Source organism: Gasterosteus aculeatus, chromosome 21 (genome assembly GCF_964276395.1).
Source record: "Gasterosteus aculeatus chromosome 21, fGasAcu3.hap1.1, whole genome shotgun sequence".
NCBI classification, from domain to species: Eukaryota; Metazoa; Chordata; class Actinopteri; order Perciformes; family Gasterosteidae; genus Gasterosteus; species Gasterosteus aculeatus.
This window is the reverse complement of record NC_135708.1, coordinates 282670-306309: the sequence shown is the minus strand read 5'-3', so window position 1 is coordinate 306309 and position 23640 is coordinate 282670. Positions and strand designations below refer to the sequence as shown.

The following is a 23640-nucleotide window of genomic DNA, read 5'->3' as shown; positions in this document are numbered from 1 at the left end:
TCGGCCGCAATCTTTTTAGCTCGCTTCAGAGACCTGGAAGCGAACAAGTCCTGCAGGGACGGCAGATTGCAGCCGATCACCCTCTCTGCAGAGCGGATGACACGCTGCAGCCTGCCCTTCTCCTTGGCTGTGGCTGCAGCGTACCAGACGGTGATGGAGGAGCAGAGGATGGACTCCATGATGGCCGTGTAGAAGTGGACCATCATCGTCTTTGGCAGGTTGAGTTTCTTCAGCTGCCTCAGGAAGAACAACCTCTGCTGAGCCTTCTTGGTGATGGAGCTGATGTTCAGCTCCCACTTGAGGTCCTGGGTGATGATGGAGCCCAGGAAACGGAAGGAATCCACAATAGTGACGGGGGAGTCACACAGCGTGATGGGGGAGGGTGGGACTCTGTTCCGCCGGAAATCCACAACCATCTCCACATCTTAGGAGTCTGAACAAGGGTGTGAAAAGAGAACAGTATGACCTTCCTTCTACTCATGAGATTACAGCAGAGCTGTGGAGCCACTGTCTTCTCTCCCCAGTGGGTTCTTCCAGATACCGTTGAATCCTGACAGCTGTAAGCTCACTACCTTTACTACGCCATTTGACAGATTCTACTTCAAGGGGCTACCGTTTGGGGTCACGAGTGCACCGGAAATCTTCCAAAGGAAGATGATGGAGACCCTCCAGGGGCTGGAGGGTGTTGAGATCTGCCTGGACGACATTCAGATCTATGGGGCCACAGAGAAGGAGCATGACGGTCGCCTGGAGAAGTTAATGCAGCGAGACCGCTGCTCTGAAGCTTAATCGTGAGAAGTGCTCCATCGGGCGAGTAGGCTGCAGTTCCTCGGGCATTACATTACATTACATTTCATTTAGCTGACGCTTTTATCCAAAGCAACTTACAATAAGTGCATTCAACCATAAGGATACAAACTCAGAAGGAGCAAGAAACAAGAAAGTTCAATTTCATCAAATAAGACAATTTACAATTTGCTATAGATGAGTGGCGTTACAAGTACAATCATTGACCGGTCCTGACCCCGACAAAGAGGAAGCTATTCGGCAGCTGTCACCACCAGCAGACTGCTGGTTAAGAAGGATACGGGGCGTGCAATAAGTTCGACAGATACCTCGATCGACTAGAGCAGTTCAAGCTTATCACTCACCACAAGCCGCTAGTGCCTCTCACTAACTAACAGCTGCAGCCTGGATAATGTACCTATACAATGTCAGCGTATGGGATTCAACCCAGTGGCAGTATAGTGGAGTACAGCCCTGCAGACACCCTGTCATGCAGTCTACTTGCAGGCACGTGCACAGAGACAGACACACATAGAGAGGTGGCATGCTACGTAGCTAGTGTAGTAGACGGGATTCCTGCGTCCACAAGCAAAATGGATGAAGTCAGAATGGCAAAGAAAATTCTCAAAGAAGTGGATCCTGTGATGGCTCTGATGGGCTGTAGGTCCACTTCCTGCTCCACCACAGGCTTCAGTCCAGCCGAGCTGTTGATGGGGAGGGAAATCAACCACAAGAATCTCCTACTTAAGTAGTTAACAGGGTAACTGCGAAGGAGAGGCACGGCAGGGAAAAGGCTAAACTGGTTCACTGCTTCAACCGCCATCATGGAGCGAGGCCACTGCCTGCCCTGCAACCAGGAGATGTCATGGCCTACATGGATCATCCGATCGCATTCAGTTGAAAAATATAATATAATAACAACACAGTCAATGAATATAACGTAAAATATTCATATAGAGGAGTGAGCTCAATAATGGGTGACTCTGATTAAAGGACGACCATGCTCTCCACTCACCCAAAGGTTCGATCCCCGTCCTGGCTCATTCTCATGTCGGTTTCGGAACCTGACATTGCTCCTGTGACGTGTGTGAACGGTAGTTCTTCATAGTACTTTACGGTAGCTCCTTTTAGCTAAAGCTCCAATAAACACTTTAAAAAATCAGATTTTTCTAAATATTACTTGATGTGTCAGACTTCACAGTAAAAGCAACCTGCAGGTCTGGGGACAAAGAGGAACTCAGCGCGCACTAAGGATGAAGTACCCCTACTCGAGGAAGCAGGAGGGCAACCTCCCAAAAGAGCAATGTGAGGGAGGCGTGGACCGGGATGAAGCAGATAACTGGCTTCACAGTTGGAGGGAGGACCCCAGGGGGCTCCCTGGAGAGGACCAATGAGCACACCTCCCATCACCTGTGCTGCCCCCCTCTGTCCTCCATGGGGAGCTGCATGGACACTGAGAGTGGCAGGAAAGTGACTAGGCAGTTTGAAAAAACTGCATGGTGTGGCCAAAGATCCATATCACGGTATTAAGAAAGATTCTGACGGTGTCCCGGTATGAGATAGTATTGCTTTTTCAAGTAAACACATCAATTCATTGACCCCGAAAAGCACTGTGGCTTCCCGATAGCTGTCCGCCGCTTGCTGGTCAACTTGCTCGCAACTTGCTCGCAACTGGCCCGGCAAGTTAGCTTGTTAGCGCGTTAGCTTGTTGTGGCTGCAAACGGCTGTTCGCTATCCCAACACACATAGGACAAGTAGCTCAGACCGCTGGGCGCCATGACGTGCTAAAATAAATTCTGCCCCCTGCTGAACAGCATCGTCAGTTGTGATGATGTAACACCGGTATGAACGGTACGTGAGAAATTCATACCGTACGGAAGTCTTTTACCGGTATATCGTTTGAACCAGTAGACTGTGCAGCCCTAATTCTCACCATCACTTAACTAAACGGGCCCAGCTAGTGGCGGCATGCCAGCTTCCATCAGGCTGTGTGTATGTTGTGTCCGTTTGTAGGAATTTTATTGATCTTTCCTTTCGAGTTTTTTTATTTTAGGCTACCTTAAGAACATCTGGGACAGCAGATGGAAATGAGCCTCTCTGGCTAACTCTTGCTCACTTACGGTACACCGGTTGATTAGTGTGCATTGTCCAAAATAAATGAATATATAACTAAAAACAAAACAGAAGTCAGGAAAAAATACATTGACACAGAGAAGCTTCTGCAACAGTTTGGCAGTAGCACGGCACCATTTAAAAATAAAATTCTAGCCTGGAGGCTCAAGTTTTGCTACCACTTTTTGACTTAACTTCAGAGTTGATGGGAGCCATGTTTTCGGCATGAAAGAGGCTTTATGTCAAACAATGAACAAACTATCTCATTCTAATGAAAACAGATTTGTAATGAACAAAAACAACTTTTTGGGGAAAATGTATTCATCCAGTTTTAAGCACATGGACAGTATGTTCCAATACAGTGAAGGGACATCTTTTAGAGAAGGACGTTTTTATCCATCACGTTTGCAGCGTGAGCCGTAGACGGCTCTGCTTCCCACGACATTTAGCAATCTGCTGAGGAGGTGGAGGCGGCGACAGGCATGCTGATGGTTACCATGGTGCCGTCGGTAGAATACATTTTTCTTTGCCCACATAGAATTGTGACTGGGCAGTGGAAAAATATTTTCATTAGTCTCTTGAGCAGGACACTGGAAGTGCAGCGGTCTGTGTGTGTGGGATTGTTTTATTATGTTTATTTATCAGCCCAGATTTATTTCTGATGACATTGTTGAAAAATATGATTGTTTCAGATCCACTAATACGACTGTTTTTTAGTCTAAAAGGTTTGTGAGTGAAACTTTCTTCCTTGTTTGGAACATTAAGGGCTGTGATTATGGGTTATGATATCCATGCTGAGTTCTTTCCACTTGTCCATGAGGCAGCATTTATACCCCACAGGACGAGCCGCCGAAATACTGAATGCACTGCAATACAAATTGCTCAGGACGAACGAGAAGTGCACGCATCATGTAGTAGCTACTATTTGTAAGCAACAACTAAGGATGTTTGAATTAGCCCTGACTATTAGGGTGAATATGTAGACAGATGGGAGGAATTAAATAATTCCCAGAAAACAGGATATAAACAAAATTACAACACCTCTATAACCTATAATGTTGTATAGATGTAGAAAGTGATGGTCCTCACAGTGACACAAACAACAATAAAATAGCTGTGAATGTGTGTACAATTGTGAATACAAGGGGTGCTCAGCCAATCATGTTGCAGGGACACTCCAGCAGTGTGTGGGAGGCTGACTCAGGCCTGCAGTCTTACATAAGAACAAATATAATGCCATCTAATTCAGCTGCTGTTGATGTTCTTCTTTTTCTGCAGGCAACCTGCTTACGGAAACATTTGGCCAGCAACAAGCACAGATATGCCCGCTTCTTTTCCAACACACAGGCACACAACTCCACCTTCCTCATCACCACCCCCCATCCCTCTGCAGATACATGAAAGAAAGTGTTTTTCCAACTGCCACAGGCACAGAACATTCGATTGTTATCCATGGATAACTTAAGGACTTGTATACTAGTATTGGTCAAAGTCCCTTAGGTGTGATTACGTTCACAATAATATCTTGAAGTGTTAATGAGACAATCCAGCGTTTTTCCTCTATGTTCTGGGTGGATTCTATATGGGTCATGATCAGTATGATGAGTTCTGAATTGACATAAATTATTATCTCAACGATAAAATCTTCAGTCTGACAATTCAGGGTCTTAATTGTGCGCATTGCAACAGTGTTTCTACTGTATTTCTTTGACAATAGATGTACATTTGGTTTAATCATGGTGGATTGAGTCCTTTGTGCCGTGTTAAAAGTATGTTAAATATTGAAAAGATGTCTAAATAATGGTGCTGGCTTGTCACTCATTGGAAGAATTTCATCAACTTAATTGATAGGAGGATGTTACACAAGCAAATTTCTAAAAATTATTTGTTGTTTAATATATATGCCAGGGTGAAGTAACCCTACTGTGAAAATGTGGGTTTTGATTACCAACTTAGATATTCATTTAGAAAAAGTACAAACTAAAAACTATATATGCCTATTTTACTTATTGTCTCTTCTCAGAAAGCTACCTTGATGGATGACGAGGCAGATGGAAAAGATTTGAACAAAGGTTGCAGCGCAACTGAGAATCACAGTTCTGTCTCCGTCACCATGGAAACCACTGAACAATCAGAGCTGCCAATGGACTGGGAAGTGGAGGTCACTGTGGCTGATTCACCTGCGCAGGGGAACAATTTCAGCACAGATGATGAGCAAGTTTGTTCAGAGACCGACTCATCCAATTTCCCAGGGAAAACAGAAATGCTTGTTAAAATATTAACTGAACTGCCAAGCGGCACAATTGAGATTGGCCAGCCGGACTGTTCGGAGACCAGTGTTTGCACTGAAATGCCATGCCCAGAGCAAAATGAAGCTTTGATATTAGAATCAGTGCATGAAGAGCTAAACAGGAATGAGTCAATCACCTCATCGGTGTCAGACACACTCTCTAGTGCAGACAGTGTTTGTGAGAATGAGGATCATCAGAAAAGGCAGGAGAAGTCAGAACAAGATCCTGAGCAAGAACAATGCCCTAAGCCAAAGTATTATCCTGAACCAGAGCACGGACCTGAACCAGAGAAATACCTTAAGCCAGAGCAAGAACCGGAACCCCAGCAAGACTCTGAATTAGAGCAACCTGGACCAGAGCAATATCCTGAGCCAGAGCAAGAACCTGGACCTGAACAATACCCCGAGCCAGAACAAGACCCGGAACCGGAGCAATATCCTGATCTAGAACAAGACCCTGAACTGGAGCAATTCCCTGAACTGGAGCAATACCCTGAGCCAGAACAAGACCCTGAGCCAGAACAAGACCCTGAACTGGAGCAATACCCTGAGCCAGAACAAGACCCTGAACTGAAGCAATACCCTGAGCCAGAACAAGACCCTGAACCGGGGAAATACCCTGAGCCAGAGCAAGAACCTGAACCGGAGCAATACCCTGAGCCAGAGCAATACCCCGATTTAGAACAAGACCCTGAACTGGAGCAAGAACCTGGACCAGCGAAAGACCCTGAGCGAGAAGATCTTAAACTGGGGCACTACCCTATGTCAGAACAAGACCTTGAACAACCACAGTACCCTGAGGCGGAGCAATACCTTGAGAGAGAGTTTTGCCCTGACCCAGCGCCTACGGATAATATGCTTGTTGTCGAAGATCAAAATTTTACAATATTCACAGAGGAAACCCCGGAGGACCATACCATTGTCCTTGAACCATCCAATTCAAAGGAGTCAATATTAGAATATGACATTAAAGAAGAGGCAATATCAGATGTTTACAATGAATCCTGCCATGATTTTATGCCTGAGGAAATGGACGAATGTCTGGGAGTTGAGATTTCAGTAGACAGCGAGACCGATGAGACGGATGAAAAATGGAGAACAATATTCTCTTCGTCAATAAATAAAGAAGATGACGACTCATATTTGGACAGTCTTCAGTTGAGTGCCCAGGAGCTGTTTGTACAGAAAATTGAGGACACAGACTGTGAGGAACAAGGCAATAAGAAGTTTGAAGATGTCAGTTTTGATGTTCCCCAAGTGGAAGAAGTTCTCGAACAACCTGTGGATATCATTGCGTTCCCTCCCCCTCCTCAAGAGGTCAAATATAATCCTTTAGGCCTTCAAGGTTTGTCCAAAATCTCTGAAGATGAGGGTGAAAATGGCAGGGATGCAAACCATAACCACACAACCCCCCAAAAGCACATCAATGAAGATTCGATGAAGAAGCTACCTAAAGACTTCTGTGTGATACAAGAGACCAAGAGTGAGAATGTGAGCACAGAACATGTGGACTTCCAGCTAGCCCGTAAACAGTGGCGCGAAATGGAGGAGCAAACCATGAACAAAATTGTCTTACCTACAGCCAAGCAGCTCAGCTTCCATAGCAGCCACAGTTTCATGTACACACCAGTGCGTAACATTGAAAGAACTCAAAAGAAAGCACACGACCTGGAGAATTTGAATCTGGTTGGCGATTATCCTCACACCCAATTCAGCCCTTGCTCAGAGGATTCCGGCCTGGATGATTCCAGTTACAGGTCAACTTTCGATGATCCAGAAACACCAGTTGAAAGGGAGATTCGCATATCAATGGAGAGGGAGGAACACTTCAGAAGGGAGAGGGGCCTCTCCAGGATGGGAAAATCAACTGATTGTGCTCCCTCACAAAGTATGCCCAGATCAATAAGCACTCCACTGACACCGTCATTCATCATCACCTCATCACCCACTAAGGAACCACTGAACCATGAAGTATCAGCAAACAACATTATCATTCTCAATCCCAGAAATGATTTCACCTCCAGCCCGAGACATGGGGAAGATAACAAGGTAGCTAAGTGCGGCGATTGGTGCTCAGAGGACAGCAGCCCCAACCTCATCATCCTAGAGACATCCAATCTGATTATCCGCAGCGCCTCAGAGTTCTCCCTCAACAAAGCCTGTGAGCAGCCCCAGGAAAAGATTTTCCTGAAGAACCCCTTTTTCAAGCTGCGTTCAAGAAGCACGATGTCACTGGTGGATGAAGAGATTAAGATTGTGAAGCAGAGGGAGGACGAGCTTAGAAAAGATAGGGCAAATCTGTATGGCAAAGACCGGTTCAATAATGAAAGGATGTTGTCAAATCACATGGACACATTGGCATTTGACGATTCAGGTATGACATCCAAATACTGGTCCCAGATATCATTTGGTACATACTTTTTCAAAAAGAATTTGGGGCATTTACAATGAACCTAATGATCCTCTTTGTTCTCTGTTGGTAGTTGATGTTCCAGTGAAGTGCAAGTCCTCTCCATCATCGCCACTGAAAACCAACTACAGGATGGATCGCTCCGCTTTATCCTGTGATCACAGAGTAAGCTCTGGTTAAAAATGTACTTTGATTTTACAGACGAAATTTTCAAATGGAAATGATGTTATTTGCTTTATGTTTCGCATTAGAACTAATGAAAAATCAGCAAACCGCAATTTGCATTTGGTCAGAGCAAGTGATGTAGTAGAAGAATTGAATTAGTACAGCCAGAGACAGCATATAAAAAGTGGTATAGTTCAGAAAGTGAGGTAGTACATGAAATAAAGTAGTAAAGCGAGTGACTTAGTACATGACCCGTGGAGTCACCTTGTTAAAATGTACGTGGTAGGTGCTATAATAATGAGTGTAGCAACCTGGAAGTCTGGACGGGGCAGGTGAGAGTAATAGTGAATGGGTCAAATGAAAAGCTAACTTCATCGTGTTCATGTCCTGTTGAACCAAAAGTAAATATCAAATTTAACTTTTCACGTGACTTTGTTGTACAAAGTGGTTTTACCCATGGTTGTTTTACGCAAAATTGTTTCATGCAATGCTTGTTAAGTAAGAAGGGGCGTTGTTTTTTTTACAGTAGTTTAGTTGTGTCAGTTATAGTGTTGTTGCATTATTGTTATAACACAAACAATGATCTTTTTTTCAAACCTCCTCCAAGGAGTTTTGATCCCTTATCCTGAATATCCCGAAGGCAGATATTGTTGAATTGTTTTTTTGGTTCATGAAACATACATGTTCAGCATGTACAACGCCAACATGTTTTATGGCGACTGGGTTGGGTTGTATCAATTTGTCAATGAGTTTATACAATTGGCGTCAATTCTGTCTTTTATAAAGATAACTCAAACTAGTTTCCATGCCTTTACCATTACATTGAAACTGATTTACGGACTCCACCTTCAGTCCAATGACTTGAAAGAGGGGGTGGAGGAAGTGCAGGTAAAGAATCTGCTATTTCTCAGTTTCCAGAGGTCTACACGGGAGGAAGACACAAGAGTTCCATGGCTCTGCGCTGGGAGGCAGGCGAGTTCACAAAAAGCGACTGAAGAGGACCATGACAGCATCCCTAAAGGTCATCGCTTCGATGTCAATGTTAGAATCATCCAAGTTAAATGCAGTGTTGCAAGTGGGTTCTTTCATCTTGCTTTTGTGATGCTTTGGGCAAATCTAAAAATGACAATATTAGTGCATAGAGAAACAATTTTATACCGTACTATGGGCAAAATAATACCAGATTTTTGCCAGAGGCTGTGAATTATTTTCAAATTTCAAACGATTCTGACGTGTCTCCTCATTACTTCTTACCGGGCAACAGCTTATAGAGTTACGTTTTATTCAACTATTGACAAGGTCAGTGCCAACACATAGTTTTCATTTCAAACAAATTATGAATAGACGGTATTAATATTTTGAAAAGTGGAGAAAGTATAAATGAGAGGCAACCCCAGAATATCAGATTATGTGACATACACCCATATTGAAAATGCATCTCTCCTTGTGGATCTTCACTTGCCTATTGAAAAGCTTTTTAAGAGGTCCAATGCACAATCTAACAAAACTGCCTGTGGATGAAAAAAGAATTTGGTAAAATCATCCTTATTTTATGAGGTTAGTACTCACATGCCATATGTACAGTAAAGCAGTTATTGGTCAAATTCAGCTGAAACTAACATGGGACTGTGAGTCAGACAAATCAGAAGGCCAAGTGTAGGTTCATCATCATCAGTCAGTCATCAGTGTCCACAGCTAATCAAGTATCCTGCTCCACACGACATAATATAGTGGGTGCGACTTATGGCTGCACGCTCAAGGACTTCTTCAGCATTTTATATGCTATTTCATTGACTGACCAGTGAGTCTTGAGTGATCCCTAAAGGTGACACAGTTCGATGTAACTCTGACCCTCATTCTGCTACTCTGTGTCAACGGTTACTAGGACAGACACTACTGCAAAAACCTCTCTGGCTACAGTGCGGCTCACTTTATCGCTTTTGGTTACTAACCAAAACACCGTAGCTGCAGCTCAGCTGCCTCTTAGCTAGGTTATTTAAAGTTCATTCAAATTGGAGAACTTCTGCCAATTTTCTGCATACATCGCTGATTGTATTTCACTTTTGTAAAGCGCTTGAGAGGCTTTACTGGCCAGTTGTTATGTATGGTCGCAGCACTGGTTGTTAGTTGGCTCCTTTTCATTGTTTTGTACAGGGTATTTGGCCAACTGCTAACAGCTAGTGTAACTACCAGTACACACCCTGTTGTCGTCATTCTTTTCAGCTCCGTCAGTGCTACGCAGGCACACGGCTCGGTGCGTGTCTTACATGATGACTTTCAGCCGTTTCCCTGCATTCTGCATTGAGTTTAAATTAAATGTGTTTTGCAAAGCCTTGTAGCCCGTTGGTTTCTAAACCAATTAGCCAACTGTGGGATGTTAGTTGCTAATATCGCTTGTATTGCAGTATCGCGTTACATGTCTTTTAAATGAGCTCTATGGTTGTGGATAAGTGTTAATTCATCACTATGCTTTGATGCTTTGTTGGGATTTGGGCAGGTTAGGATGAGCCTCAAGGTTAAAGCTGCTTCAAGCGATTTGTATTGTGCTTTGGGGGAAACAGAAACAAGCTAAATAATCACCTGGACGTGTTGACTGTTTCCTATTAAGAAATCCAACAGCAACGGTATCATTGTTGAATATTCTTTCAACTAGTTTGGTCTCTATTAACTACATAGTTCCTGGTATCTAAATATTTCGGTTGGATATTTACTGCAGGGCATCTAATGTACAGTTAATAAATCAATGCTGTTCCATCAGTTTTTCTTCAGTTTTGATGAGAATGCAGAAACTGATCAGTAAAGGCAGCAAAGTAAAAGTATTTTGTACAGACACTCATTTAATGCTGAGTTGGTGGTAAAGATCTGTGAAGCCTTTCGTACTATTCATAGTCATTGGATATAAATAATGATTAGTGCTGCCTTAGGGGAAGGAAACCCCAATGTGATGGGGCATCGTGTACTGAGGGGAACACTGCAGATCTGCTGCTAACTGCGGATTTCCAGAGAAGAAAAGACAATTCTCTTATTAGCTTCAGCTGTACGGTAGAATGCATTTGGAGGTCTTGAATCCCGTCCTTTACAGCGTCCTCTCCCTAGGGAGAGATTGGACAGGATGAAATGTGACCAGTAAGTGGCACAACATACCGATCACGAGTGTTGTGTTGGGATACACTTGAAGCGTTTGAGAAATCGCTTACAGCACAGAAACAGATGTATTGCTGAGTCCACTCTTTGCTAAAGCTTTCTTGACATTATAAATGTAAATCAGATATGAAGACGTTATTGGATGTTATTGTGTGTCTCGATGAAGCAAAAGTGCTGCACTGCTCAGTGTATATTTATTGTATTTTTGTATTATGCTTTTTTTTGCTGCAAAGTAACATTTCAAGGTAAGCTAGTAAATCTGCACAATATACAAAATATAACATTTTTTATTCATGTAACATAACTCACCAAATGCAAAGTCTAGGTTTAATCCTCAGAATAAATATAAATATTACATTTATTTGTTGTGTTATGTCATGAGTGATACATGAGGACGCCTTAACATTGGAGTTCAGCCCCGCTAGCACCACATTATTCTGTTACGTGCATGGACAAGTACAGGTATGTGTGAGCGTTGGACATTTCTAATGATGAATTTGGGTTTTCACAGCATTTTATTCTTTATACAATAAAACAATTAGATTTTAAAAGATAGAAATAGTAGCTGCAGTGAACATACTCTACATGAACCTATCGTTAATGCTCGATGAAAGTCTCACTCTATTTTCCAACATTCGGCATATTTCTTTTATCTTGATGTAACATGGCAATTGTAGGGAGATTTGAACCACTTTCCTTGCGGATCTTCTTGTATTGTGTATTTCACGACACGAGATGTTTCCAAATGGGATTTTCTCAAACAGAAACATTGGTGTGATATCATTATTTAAAAAGCTGTGTTGTTTCCAGTAAAAACTATTTCTTGACCTTAGATTCAACTGACCTTGAACAGCATTGTTTTATATTTCATGTCTGTATGCTTCACTGTTAATTCTAACAAATCCTCCGGCTGCTTGCTGCTGTTTTAACATTTGGTGACAAATTGCTGCCATGCTTTTTGGAGGCTTCACAGGCTCCGTACTACTTAATATGCAGGACTTTTCACTTCGTATTCCCTGTTTAATTGAAGAGATCAGTGCAACAATAAAAGATGTAAAAGTAAGAAGTTGTCCACCTTGATTTGTTTGGCCACTGAGCATGCTGGGCCTGTGGAGAGTTTACTGTGTGCAAAGATGACATTTTATCCCGAGGGGGGTACGACCAGACAGTTACTGAATGATCTGAGTGGAAGTGGCTTATCTATACACGGGCTCACTGTAGGTTTCTCATGTCCTCACAGCTTGTGATGCTATTGAAAAACATTGTACATCAGATTAGATCCACTGGGACCACGAATCCAAAGCCAATTGCCGTATAGTTCACTTGGACCAGTGTTGCACAGTGGCAGGTTTCAGATACGCAATATTATATAACTGGAGTATTTCATTTATATTAAATGTGATACAAAGGTATATTGTCTGATTGTCTGAAACAGCCTTGTATCTGTACGTAGTCAACAACTTTTGAATCACATGAAGAAAGTTGAATTGAATAATATCTCAACAGGTCAGTTTGTATAAAATACCAATAATAAATACAATAAGCTTTAGATTTAAAAGTAACCTAATTTAATTACCCTGCAGCTTTACAATTGGTTTGTTCAGGTTTGAAGTAAAGCGGATGGAGGGAGAGATTTTGAAACGAGCCATCGTAGTGATGTGAACAGTGAACAGAAAGCATCCATGATACACAGAAACATGAATTCTTTCCACAACAATTACAAGATGATATTGTACTCTTTTGTGATGATTCAACACTTCCAGTAGCTTTCATGAACGCCGTATTAACACAATCATCTTGACTATAGATATCTGAATGAAACAACACAAAAAATCAAACAATCAAAAAATGATGAATAAGTCAAGAAAAAAGAATCAGTGAATTGTTTAAACAGTAAACAGCGCATATGAACAATGTAGAAATAAACACTGCTGTCCTCACGATGCCAGAGTTCATGTTAGATGTGTCATTGGAATAAAAGCTGAGCTGTTTAGCATTCACACACTCCCACATTCACACACTAATCACACGCACCCACGTTCACACACGCCATTATCATCTGGGGTTCTGCTCATTGAAACAGAACATTTGGTTCCCTAATTGCAGGCAGCAGCTGCGCTCACCGTTTGGGGAAAGACAAAAAGAGGAGAGACGTCCAGGGGAAAAAAGAAACGCACATATTCAAGGGTGGGCTGGAGGTCTGAGTGTACGCGTGAACACAGGGGGGCTGTGGGATGCTGCGAAAATTGAATTTTTTCTCCGCTGCTCCCGTTGCCTAGCAACCTGATGCACTTGACAGTAAAAGCCTTAAAGTCCCAAAAACATATAAAAAGGCAGATGGAGAAGGTAATATTTTATTCTATTTAGATAGATATGCAGATATCCAGACCATAGTTCAGACTGAGAGAAGAACATTTTCCAGTTAGTTTATAATCACACTAAAATAAATTATATTTAATCACATCTCTATGAAACCCTCACAGCCTCAGTGAGACGTTAAGTCCTAAAAGTGACTTTTCACAGGCGGATGCCGGCGGACGAGCTGGAGACACAGATACTGTCGCACATCCTCTGTTGCTTCTCAGGAAAAGGTGGGGAAACAGAAGGGCCTGAATTAGACCTGCAGTCTGGGGCAGGAGGAAAAACTCACAGGCAGCACAGCAGAGAGGAGCCAGCGGGAAACAAAGGAGACTAAATTGATTAATCCACCAAATGTGGTGGCCAAAGAGCGTAGCAACACCTAAAAGGGACCAGAAGCAGAGCGAGAAGGAGCCTTCTGCAGCGCCACCTTGGACTGTGATGGACTACAACGGGTCAAGCAGAAAGTCCCCGCTGAAGCACACACCCCTTGCTTATTGGGACTGACAACATGGGTTTCTTTTGAATTGCTGGACATTGATTTTATTCCTGAGTCGAGTTCACTGTGTTTTTACGTTGTTCCATGGTTTGTTTTCACTACAGCTGACTTCACCCACAGATTTGCTTCATTGTTCACTACTTGTATTGAATTGTGTAGCCAGGTAAGCCAGCTCATCAGGTTAATACTCACCTGTTCAAAGGATCATCTTCTAAATTCGACTGGTAGAATTTCTATAATTCTTATTATCATACATACAGCATCTTTTCTAGTTTGTCTTCTTATCAGCTGGTATCTGGCAGTTCTGTTCTGAAGAACATCCTTCTGAAGATGATTCTCCTGCAGATTCACAGATGGACATAAAAACCTTAACCTTGCTTTTACAGGACTAGATGACAACCCCTTTGAGACAAATGTGAAATGAGACTTTGTGACGTTTTGAACGGACATGTCGTGTTTTGTGATAAACAGACGTTGAGGATGATTTTATCATCAGGCAGGAACAGGGACAGGATAGTGGATCCTGGTTTTATTGAGGTGTCTGTTTGATGGGGAGCTGACCCAGACTGGAGCTTGTTCATTGTGCTTTTTAAAATTTTAAATAACCCTTTCATTATGGCATCTTTCTCAGTGTCCTCATCATCATCTCTTCTAACTTTACCAAGTATTATGGGAACTTCACCGCATTGTGTGACCTGAGCAGCACGATTGAGTACAATGTCTTTGCTTGTATCCTGCACCAGAATAAATGCAAGGTGAAATATATCAGACAAGTCGGATACATTTAATGGAAACATTACGTAGTTTTTGTTTTCGATGGACTTATTGCGGTGCTCATGAATAAAAAGGGACACTGTGGACTCAAGGTGCTCAAGACAAAATTGAGACCATCTACTGCTCTATAGATATCTACAGCATAAGACTCAACTAGACAACGGTTTGCAGATGGTGCTAACAGAATTTCCTGATGAAAGGATATCTCATGAAAAGTCATCGTTCTTCATCAGTTTTCCTGCTGAAGCCAAGAACACATGTCAATATCCCCCTTTTTACATACATTCTTTTCAAAATAAACTTCTGGCTTCACAGGAAACCAATAGCTTTAACCAATGAAACTACTCAGTAAAATATTATTGTTTGGGCACATGGGGAGGAGGTTGCTTATATCCATCCAACTGCCCTCAAACTCCTATGTGGCCAGACCGTCTTGTTCCAAACACAAGCTTTTGAAGTGGAAGATAAAGACCTGATTGTGGACTCCTTCTCAAAAATGTATTTGTCTCTGAAATGGATAAGGCGTAAACCTTTAATGCAGATATATAATGAATATCATTTGTCATTCTCTAGCCGATAACAAAGAGTAGTTCTAGAGCTTTTAGTAGAAGCGAAGTCTCTTTGGTGAGTCAGGATGAGCAAATGTTAGAGTGATTCAACACTGCACACTCAGTCCTGATAACAGGATGTGACAAACACGGCAATGGCACTGACTCACACCACAGTGACGCTCCAGCAGCAAACAAACACGATTCAGCTACAAGTTGGTTCAAAGGGTCAGTTCACCACTTACAAGTAATGAGTAACTTTACAAAGACACTGTTTCATTAATTGCATTTCAAACACAAAACCTTTGATCATCCTGGAGGCAGAATTCCACCGGGTGGAACATGTTGAACTAGAAACTCTTCCAATAGATTAACAGAATAGAAGTCTGCTGCCATCATGTGGCCGAGAGCATAACCCCATAATCCCATCACAGCTATCGCACAACCTCTGTTGTTGGGGTGTCCATGGCAACAGTATTCTGGTGCAGGTGAGGATCAACGGATACAAACAACAGAGGAGCTGTTGGGAGGACGACAGGGCAAACATGAACAACCTCTTGTCCGGGTAGGAGTCACTGCTTTCTTGTTATACATCAACGCAGTTTAAACAGCTCCTCCTCAAATGTAACCAAGCTTTTTTATTCCAAATGTTATACAACAAGAATATATTTTTGGATTTGTCCGAGCAGAGATGTCCAGGTGAAGAGCATGGAGCAGACAGTGAAGTATGCTGAGCAGCACCTGGGTGAGATCTGCTCCCTGATGGCCTCCTACACCAGGAAAACAGCCAAGCTCAGAGACAAGGCAGATCTGCTGGTGGCTCAGCTCTTCGACTTCTCCAGCAGAGAGGACGCGGAGGTCCAGATCGGCCTAAAAAACATAGCTGAAGACCTGGCAATGGTTCAGGACTACAGGCAGGCTCAGGTAAGGCCCACTGTGGGTGAGTAGAGATCTTAGTTGTCCTTCAATCAGAGGATCGGCAGATTGATCACTGGCTCTAATAACCGCCGGGCAAGACATTTAATCCCAACAGACAACAGCGTTTGAATGGGATAAATTGTGGTTTTCTAATGAGCAGGAGTCACTGAGAATGGCAGCTCCTTATATATGGATGTGAAAGTGTGACTCTGTCATCCCATTTTCCTACCTGTCACTCCGCTGCACATCACACTCACAGTACACTTGTGTAGAGTATCTGTCTGCCTGTGCACTGGATTTTAAGTTTATATTCTTCTATATTTAATGGTAAATCGATGTTTTCCTACACTGTGTTGATTTGTCTTGTTGTCTAATGTTATGCACCACCTGCCATGTCAAATTCCTTGTAGGTCAACATACTTTGGCAATAAATTCCTGAATAATGAAAACGTGGTTGTCAGTAGTTAGATGAAAACGGTTCTACACAAGTACAGTCCATTTACCATTTCAATGTCCTCTGTTTTCTGCATCAAACTATTATACATATGAATGTTGTCAAGGTGATTGCTTTATTATTGCAGGTGCAAAGACTGGAGACGAGAGTTGTTGCACCCCTAAAAGCCTACGGAGACATTGTTAAGAACAGAAGGGTAAGTTAGGTTACAGATGTCGCCAACATTGATAATATCAGCTGATTACGACGATGACTCCCCGTTTAACACTTGATTCTGTAAAGCATGTTAAAGATGTAAAACAATATTTGACCTGTGCTTCAAAACACAGCACATGAGCAGCGATAACCTCTTAGTGCAGTAGACATCCCATAATGCAACCCGCTGGGTAGGAGTCAATGTTAAGTTGTTACTCTCTCCGTTCAAAAATTATATGAGAATAATTTTGTCCCTAATATGTAAACCACTTATTGTTAAAATCAATTGCCCATCATGAAAATTGGGCCTATGGGGTAAAGAATCCTGGTCGTGACCCAAACATCCACCTCTGCCCAAGAGCTTATGCAGCATTAAAATGTCGCTCTACATTCACCTCGGTAGTTAAGTACAGTGCAGCAGTGTGGGGGGAGGAGAAAAAGGTCCAACGTTTTAGGGTGTCAGGGAAAGGGCCAATTTAAACATTTGTTCAAACAACCAGTGCTGTCTGTTTAAGTTACACACAAGACTTATGCTTTTGCTTTGTGTGTTGCATGAGCTGACAATGTGTCTACCATTCAGGCAGATCTAAAGAAGTACAGCGTTGATGTGAAAAAAGAGCTGAAGGAGTTGCAGAAATTGGAAAGAATTCAACTAAGGAACCCTGCGGATCGACAGAGCGTTGTATCCTACCAATGTTTAATTATGATGTTTTTGTCTACGTATACTTTAGTTAGGAACACTAATGTTGTATCATTTGTATCTGTTTGCAATGAGTGGAAGTACAGTTATACTTGGCACTCGTTCTCCCCAAATTGGGCAACGAAACTGGTAAACATTAAATACCAATTGAACCATTTGCTATGCACAATTAACTGTGAACCAAAGTGGGCTGGAGGCTACGGGAAGGAGGCAAAGCTTTGGCAGGACTATGGTCGGTAACATTTGTGTAGAAAGGATCAATGAGAAGGGAGTCATACCGGAGTGAAAATCCTTGCAGTGAGAGTCGGCTCTGATTGTTGTGTGGTCGATTGGAAGTAAAGGTTTAATTGGCTGGCTATTAGCTGGTAACTGCTGTGTTCGTATGACTCCGCCTCCTGCATGAACTAAAGATATAATTCTTTATCAGCTGCTGTGGTTATTTATAGGAATAGGCATGCAGCGGGGCTCCCTCTTGTTCCAGGTGTCTTGATTTGACCAGAGGCCTTACCGATTGTGTCCACCTGTGTTGACTCAGCCTCCCATTGTGTACCTAACTTGAGCCCCACAGACCCCCACTGGGAGAAGACTTAGCAAAAGAACTGTCTTTAACCATGCACAGATCACAAAGTTTTATTTGATGTTGCACATCTAATTAAATGGCAGAAAAGGTGCTACAAGGAGGTATACGCCATATTTACATACTCCAAACACAACTCATAAAGACCCAACAAATGAATGACAAAATATCATAACTCCTAACTCATAGTGTGGGAGAATTTAGAAAGGTTAAAGACCAGTCGAGCTGCTGCATTCTGGATGAGCTGCAGTCAAAGTGGGCGTTAACACGGAGGTGCCAAAGTTGACCGTCAAGTCCTGGATCGGAGAATCTTAGTTCAGTTCGGTCTTGTCGGGGTTGATTTTCAGATGGTGGACGGACATCCACGGAGAGATGTCAGTCGGACAGGCAGAGATCCGTGCCGCCACCTGGGTGTCCGAGGGAGGGAAGGAGAGAATTAGAGACTTACAAACTAGACTTCACTAACATCCATGTCTGTGCAGCAGAATCGCAGTCTACCGGCAGTTTCAAAATCTTGTACCCTCTGCTTTCTCTGAGAAATTTCAGAAATTTGCCACCAGATTTACATTGACTGACTTGTCTGTTGGATTTCATAGTGATGCGTCTACAAGTAGCACAAAATGTCCAACTATTTCATCGCAAAATGCTGCATGAAGAGTAGATATTGTGATGATGAGGGCAAAATAGAAATATTTTTTGAACCAGATTGTGAAGCTGCTTTCCACGCTACGATTTCAGTGCTAACTACACTGCGCCTTACACACGCATGTACATCTCAGAAACTGTTTATGAAATATAATCAGTGATTTTGAAAAAGGTTAAAAGCTGAATCATTTTAAAAATATTTTAGGTTTTGTCCAGATTTTAAAGATGGAAGAAGAAGGAAGACAAAGGAACTGAGAGTTGAAGTTTAAGAGGACTTGAGAAACGTCTCTATGGAGAATCAATGTAAGAAACATATGAATATTGCTGAATACTTGAAAAAGTATAAGAGGTAGAAATGGATAGCACCCCTCTTTTAAACAAGCTGAATAGATTGATAACTAGTTAAGTGCCGAAAAACAGAAGAAATAGAATGAAGTATGAAGCTTGAAAGAACAATACTTACAATTATGTAGTAAACAAAAAAAAACACAAACCACAATATGTATTTTAAATTCTTCAAAGCAGCCCTTTGGCTTTGACGACAGCTTTGTACTCTTCTTTAATCCGCTCTAGATTGAATTGGGTGTGAACTATGCTTTTGGCGTTTTCGAGCCATATTATTTAGAGTGGAAGTTCAGATTCAGCCCAGAAAAAAAAACTCTGTGAACCAAATCTTTAAGAGAAGCCGCAAGACAGAATTTCAGATAGCATACATGTTGGTGGGTAGATTGAGTTTAGCTCCTCAGCATTACTCCGTTTAAGGCCAGTTGACATCATCAATCATCCCATGTTGATATATTCATACCTGAATGTGCTGCAGGTATCCAGGTATTTCATCTGGCTTTCAATATATGAAGACAAAATGAGTTTTTGATTTTAAGATACCATTCAAGTCTTAATAAATATGTTGATGTATTAAGTAAAAAGTTCCTTGACAAGACCTTTCAGTCTCAGGTAATGTATCATCACATCACTGATCCTCGAAGCAGGTCCGACTGATGGGAGGAAAAATGTTGTGACGGTATCGTGTGTTAATCGACAGGCAGAAGTAAATGCTCAGAAGGCGTCCACCAATGCCCAGCGCAGTATCAGGCAGCTTGAGGAGACCATCAAAGACTTCCAGAGACAGAAACTGGAGGATATCAAAGTCAGTCTCACACTTACTATTCACAAACATCCTTGAGCAGGTAAAGCATTGATGTCCCACTGACAACAACCATTGCTTTGTTTTTTTGGCAGAGGATCTTCACAGACTTCATTACATTGGAGATGGTCTTCCATGCTAAAGCGCTGGAGATCTATACACATACGCACCACAGCCTGGAGGCAATTAACACTCAAAGGGATCTGGAGGTAGCACCACGTCTGATAACATGAAACAACAATATGTGATAGCTGATGTATTAAGATAAACTCACCGTACTCGACCTGCTCAGCACCAAACAGCAGTCAAGTATTGTTAGCAATTATCTATTCATCCATCCATCAGCCAAAAATAACCGGAATGCAACTTTAAATAACCTTCAATATTTATGTCTGCTATATTGAAACATATGAGTGATGCACATGAAGAGGAGTAGATTATGATTCTTCACCTATGATGAAGCTCAAGCAGGATGTTGAGTTGCAAAGTGGTTTTCTCTTCTTAAAGTAAGCGCTTAGGAAAGTGCTTTGCAACTTCCCTCTCAAACAGAAAGACGGGCTGAGAAAGATCCAGAAGATAAACAAACATTGTGTAGAAACATTTGAGACACAGATGCTGAGGGGGTCAGGACGAGTGCCAGATTGAAGAAATTAAATATGATATTATACACATACATAAGCCGGTGTCAAGTTTAGGACCTGACTAAAGGTACGACAAAAACTTCAGTTATGTCCTGAAGGCCATCACTCAGTGAGCCCAACAGTTCTCACCGTGTTTATTTTGCAGTCTCGCAGTACCCTACAATGCCAGAGAGGCATGGAGGAGGAGGAGGAGGAGGAAAAAGAAGAAGAAGAGTTTTCTGAATCAGTGACAGAAGCAGGTCGTCACATCAGCAGGCCGTCCTCTGCGGCTCGACATGCCGAGTTACGCAGATGGCAGAAGTAGAAGCCGGCCTGGTTTTCCAATGCTGAATCATATGAGCTCCTAACAGCAGAACTCAGTTCCAATACACATTTGTTTCCATCATTGGTATCCCCTAGGTGGAGTCTTTACAATTATTTTACTATGATATTAATCATATAAATCTGACAATGACATATTTGTTTGTCTCAGTTATTTGCTTTAATCTGTCAACTTCCATTAACAGCTTTTTTTTCATAGGAGACAAATACTTTTTTACTGTAATGCGCAAATTCCATAACTGCAAATCTGCATTAGAACTCATTCAGTTCGTCTGCCAGGTGGAGGGTGTTCCTGAGTGGGGGGTTTTAGGCCAAACATTAGCGGAGTCACTTACTGTACAGACATTTAGCATCTCTCACTGCCTTGCTAAACCTCGATTTTGACTCTGTGTTCAAGTCTTTGTCCCCACTCCTAAATGCCTGATCCTTCTGCAGGCGCAGCTTTCTGAGTTCCGCTGTAAACCAGGTTTGTCGTTGTTGTAACAGCCTCTGTGAACTCATCCAGACTGTAGCAGTCCTGAACACATCCCAGTCTGTGCAGTTCCAGCACGGCCGAAGATCCTCCAGCGCCTCACTGGTCCACTTCTTAAATGCCATCTCCACGGGTTTGCAGGGCTTTAGTTTCTGCCTGTATGCAGGAATCAGATGGACCATGACGTGGTCAGAGTGTCCCAGTGCATCATGATGGACGGCGTGATGAGCCCTGCTTACTGTGGTGTAACAGTGATCCAGCGTGTTCTCCTCTCTGGTGGGCATTTAATAAACTGTCTGTATTTAGGAAGTTCATGGCTGAGGTCCCCAAGGACAATAACTAAGGAGTCCGTGTTGGTCCGCTGCGCACACTGTATCTGGTCGACGAGTGTCCGCTGTGCCTAATGCACATTTCCCGCCTGCGGAATGTAAACAGGGAACGTTGTTACATGTTATTGTAAATACTAAGGATTATAGCTGTGAGTTGGCATCTAGCATGGTTGGGGTGGCTCTCGTTGAGTCACCCCGTAGTGTTACATGGTTCCCTCTTCTCCTTCCTTCCATTGTGGTTGAACAGGTCAACTCGCCTGCTGCATTTTATAGTGTTTAAACCTGATCGGTGTGTCCACAATTAAGCAATCTTGTGTTTGCGCACCTGAAGGCTGTGTCCAACCAATTGGCACATGGGTTTGGTCATTTGACAATCAGTGCTTTGGAATTTCAATGAAGTGGCATCTTGATATACTTCTGTGTGTAAAAGTGTTGATGGCCAACTGTACCTCACCCAGCACTGACTTTCAAAAAGTCAGATACAATATGTTTTGAGGATCACTGTACATAGAGTAACATCTCAGCCCTGTAGCAGTGTTCACTGGACTTGGTGACTGCGAAATCCACTGCAAGTACCTCTCACTGGTCCAAAATGCATGAGGTTGCATGGTTATTAAAAAAGGGTTTCTCCCCACAGTCTCATAAGGCCTCCCTGCGCTTTAAAGACTACGTGGGATGGTGTCATTGGACGCATGAGTTAAAGCAAGCTGCAGAGTGACACACACATCCAATAAGAATTAGATCACTATGTGCTCAATGGTTCCCCATATGGGCAACATATGAGCCCGAGCCGGGTCAGACCAAGCTCTCATCATAAACACAGGTATGAATGCTTGGATTTTTTGGAAGCATTAGAGCCCTGTGTCAAGGATGCGTGGGGGAGGCAGGACTCAAAGGCCGACTTCTTTAGAAAATAAAAGACTTTAATTGTCAAAAAGGCAAAAGCAAAAGGCCAACAGGCAAAAACGCACACGAACCAGGGGAAAAAACGACAGACAGGAACTACGAACATCCACAACGATAGACAATGATGCGACAGGTGACACAAGAGACACACGGCTTAAATACACAAGGGAGGTGCAGGTGATTGGACACAGGTGGAAACTATTAGACGATCACAGGGGACGACAGGACAAGGCAGGAAGTGAAGTTACCCGGGGACACGAGTGGCAGAAAACTACACAATACAACAGGAAGTGAACCACACCGTGACACCCTGGCTACAATAGGCAACAAACTACTTAATTATACTCCAAACACAACTTAAGTGTGTGGGGTAAGAGTAGGAACATATTCCATGCAGATTTGTCTAGAAATTTTGGACTTGACTAACCAAAAGTTCCATATTTTTATGATGATTTATGCTACATTACGATTGGAGACCATAAACAACGCGAGCAGAACACGGATTTACGGTAATATAAGAATAATTTCCCTCGGACAAACCATGCCGAACTTCCAGTACAAAACCCATCAAGCCATGGAAGTTAAAAAATTGTAAATGTGTCTTACCTTTGTTGTTTTTCCCAGAAATAATGGATTTAATGCAATGAGCTCTTGTTAGCGTTTAGTTAGCATTCAGAACGCGAGGCATCTCCTCACTCAAACCAAGCCCGAGAAATGTTGAGACAATTGTGTCTTTGGTGTACCTTATCACAACCCAAGGTACCTGGAAACAATTGTATCTGTGGACTGTGGAAGAGGAGGCTGAAACGCTGGACACTCACATCTGCAACCAACTTTAAAAAGTGTGGTTTGAGAACCATTAATTATTTACGTGCCCTTTTCTGTGCATTTTAAAATGAGTAGAAACGATGGAGTCTATTAAAGCAGCTTTACATGCTTCCCCAATATGATCACATGCCAGCATGTACCTAACTAACTGTAGGGCTTTTCCTTTTGAATGTGTTTTTCCAGGGCTGTCAATCGTAATAATTCACCAGGGCTGTCAATCTTAATAATCAAAAAATTTTCTAAATCTTATAAGTATCGAATAGAAATATCACTTTAGAAAGTGTGTATTTTAGATCCTGTTATTTAATTGTTTTTTTAACACAACCACACACTCATGTAGACATGTCACAGAGAGGCACACACACCATAGATGAGCTGTTGATACAGCGATGCTGATCCAAGACTTCCCCATTTGAACATGGGA

The 23640-nt window shown here is 42.4% G+C and overlaps 2 protein-coding genes across 7 annotated transcripts in view; both read left to right on the top strand.

The window, feature by feature from the left end:
* The window catches only part of palmdb (palmdelphin b), a 42428-nt gene extending 30458 nt beyond the window's left edge, over positions 1–11970 (top strand). For all 6 annotated transcript variants that reach the window (XR_013454310.1, XM_040166621.2, XM_040166624.2 and 3 more), the window contains 3 exons: positions 4922–7562; positions 7672–7763; positions 8675–11970. Coding sequence is in view for 5 of the 6 variants with exons in the window: in XM_040166621.2 (XP_040022555.2) it covers positions 4922–7562; positions 7672–7763; positions 8675–8758 (2817 nt within the window). In the remaining variant the exon portion in view is untranslated. The remainder of the gene's footprint in view (positions 1–4921; positions 7563–7671; positions 7764–8674) is intronic.
* A 3601-nt stretch (positions 11971–15571) lies between these two features.
* LOC120811358 (CBY1-interacting BAR domain-containing protein 2) lies at positions 15572–20809 on the top strand. Its single transcript, XM_040166649.2, has 8 exons — positions 15572–15651; positions 15776–16010; positions 16586–16654; positions 17234–17335; positions 19524–19529; positions 19618–19722; positions 19815–19928; positions 20506–20809. Exons 1-8 carry the CDS (start codon positions 15632–15634, stop codon positions 20662–20664), a joined length of 810 nt encoding a protein of 269 aa, XP_040022583.2. The 5' UTR covers positions 15572–15631; the 3' UTR covers positions 20665–20809.
* Positions 20810–23640: the final 2831 nt, after the last annotated feature.

Bases quoted from the DNA above. Each gene is read 5' to 3' on its own strand.
- LOC120811358 (XM_040166649.2), top strand. From the start codon at position 15,632: ATGAACAACCTCTTGTCCGG. The intron at 15,652-15,775 runs GTAGGAGTCACT...TTGTCCGAGCAG, and splicing joins ATGAACAACCTCTTGTCCGG to AGATGTCCAGGTGAAGAGCA. The intron at 16,655-17,233 runs GTAAGTTAGGTT...TCTACCATTCAG, and splicing joins ACATTGTTAAGAACAGAAGG to GCAGATCTAAAGAAGTACAG.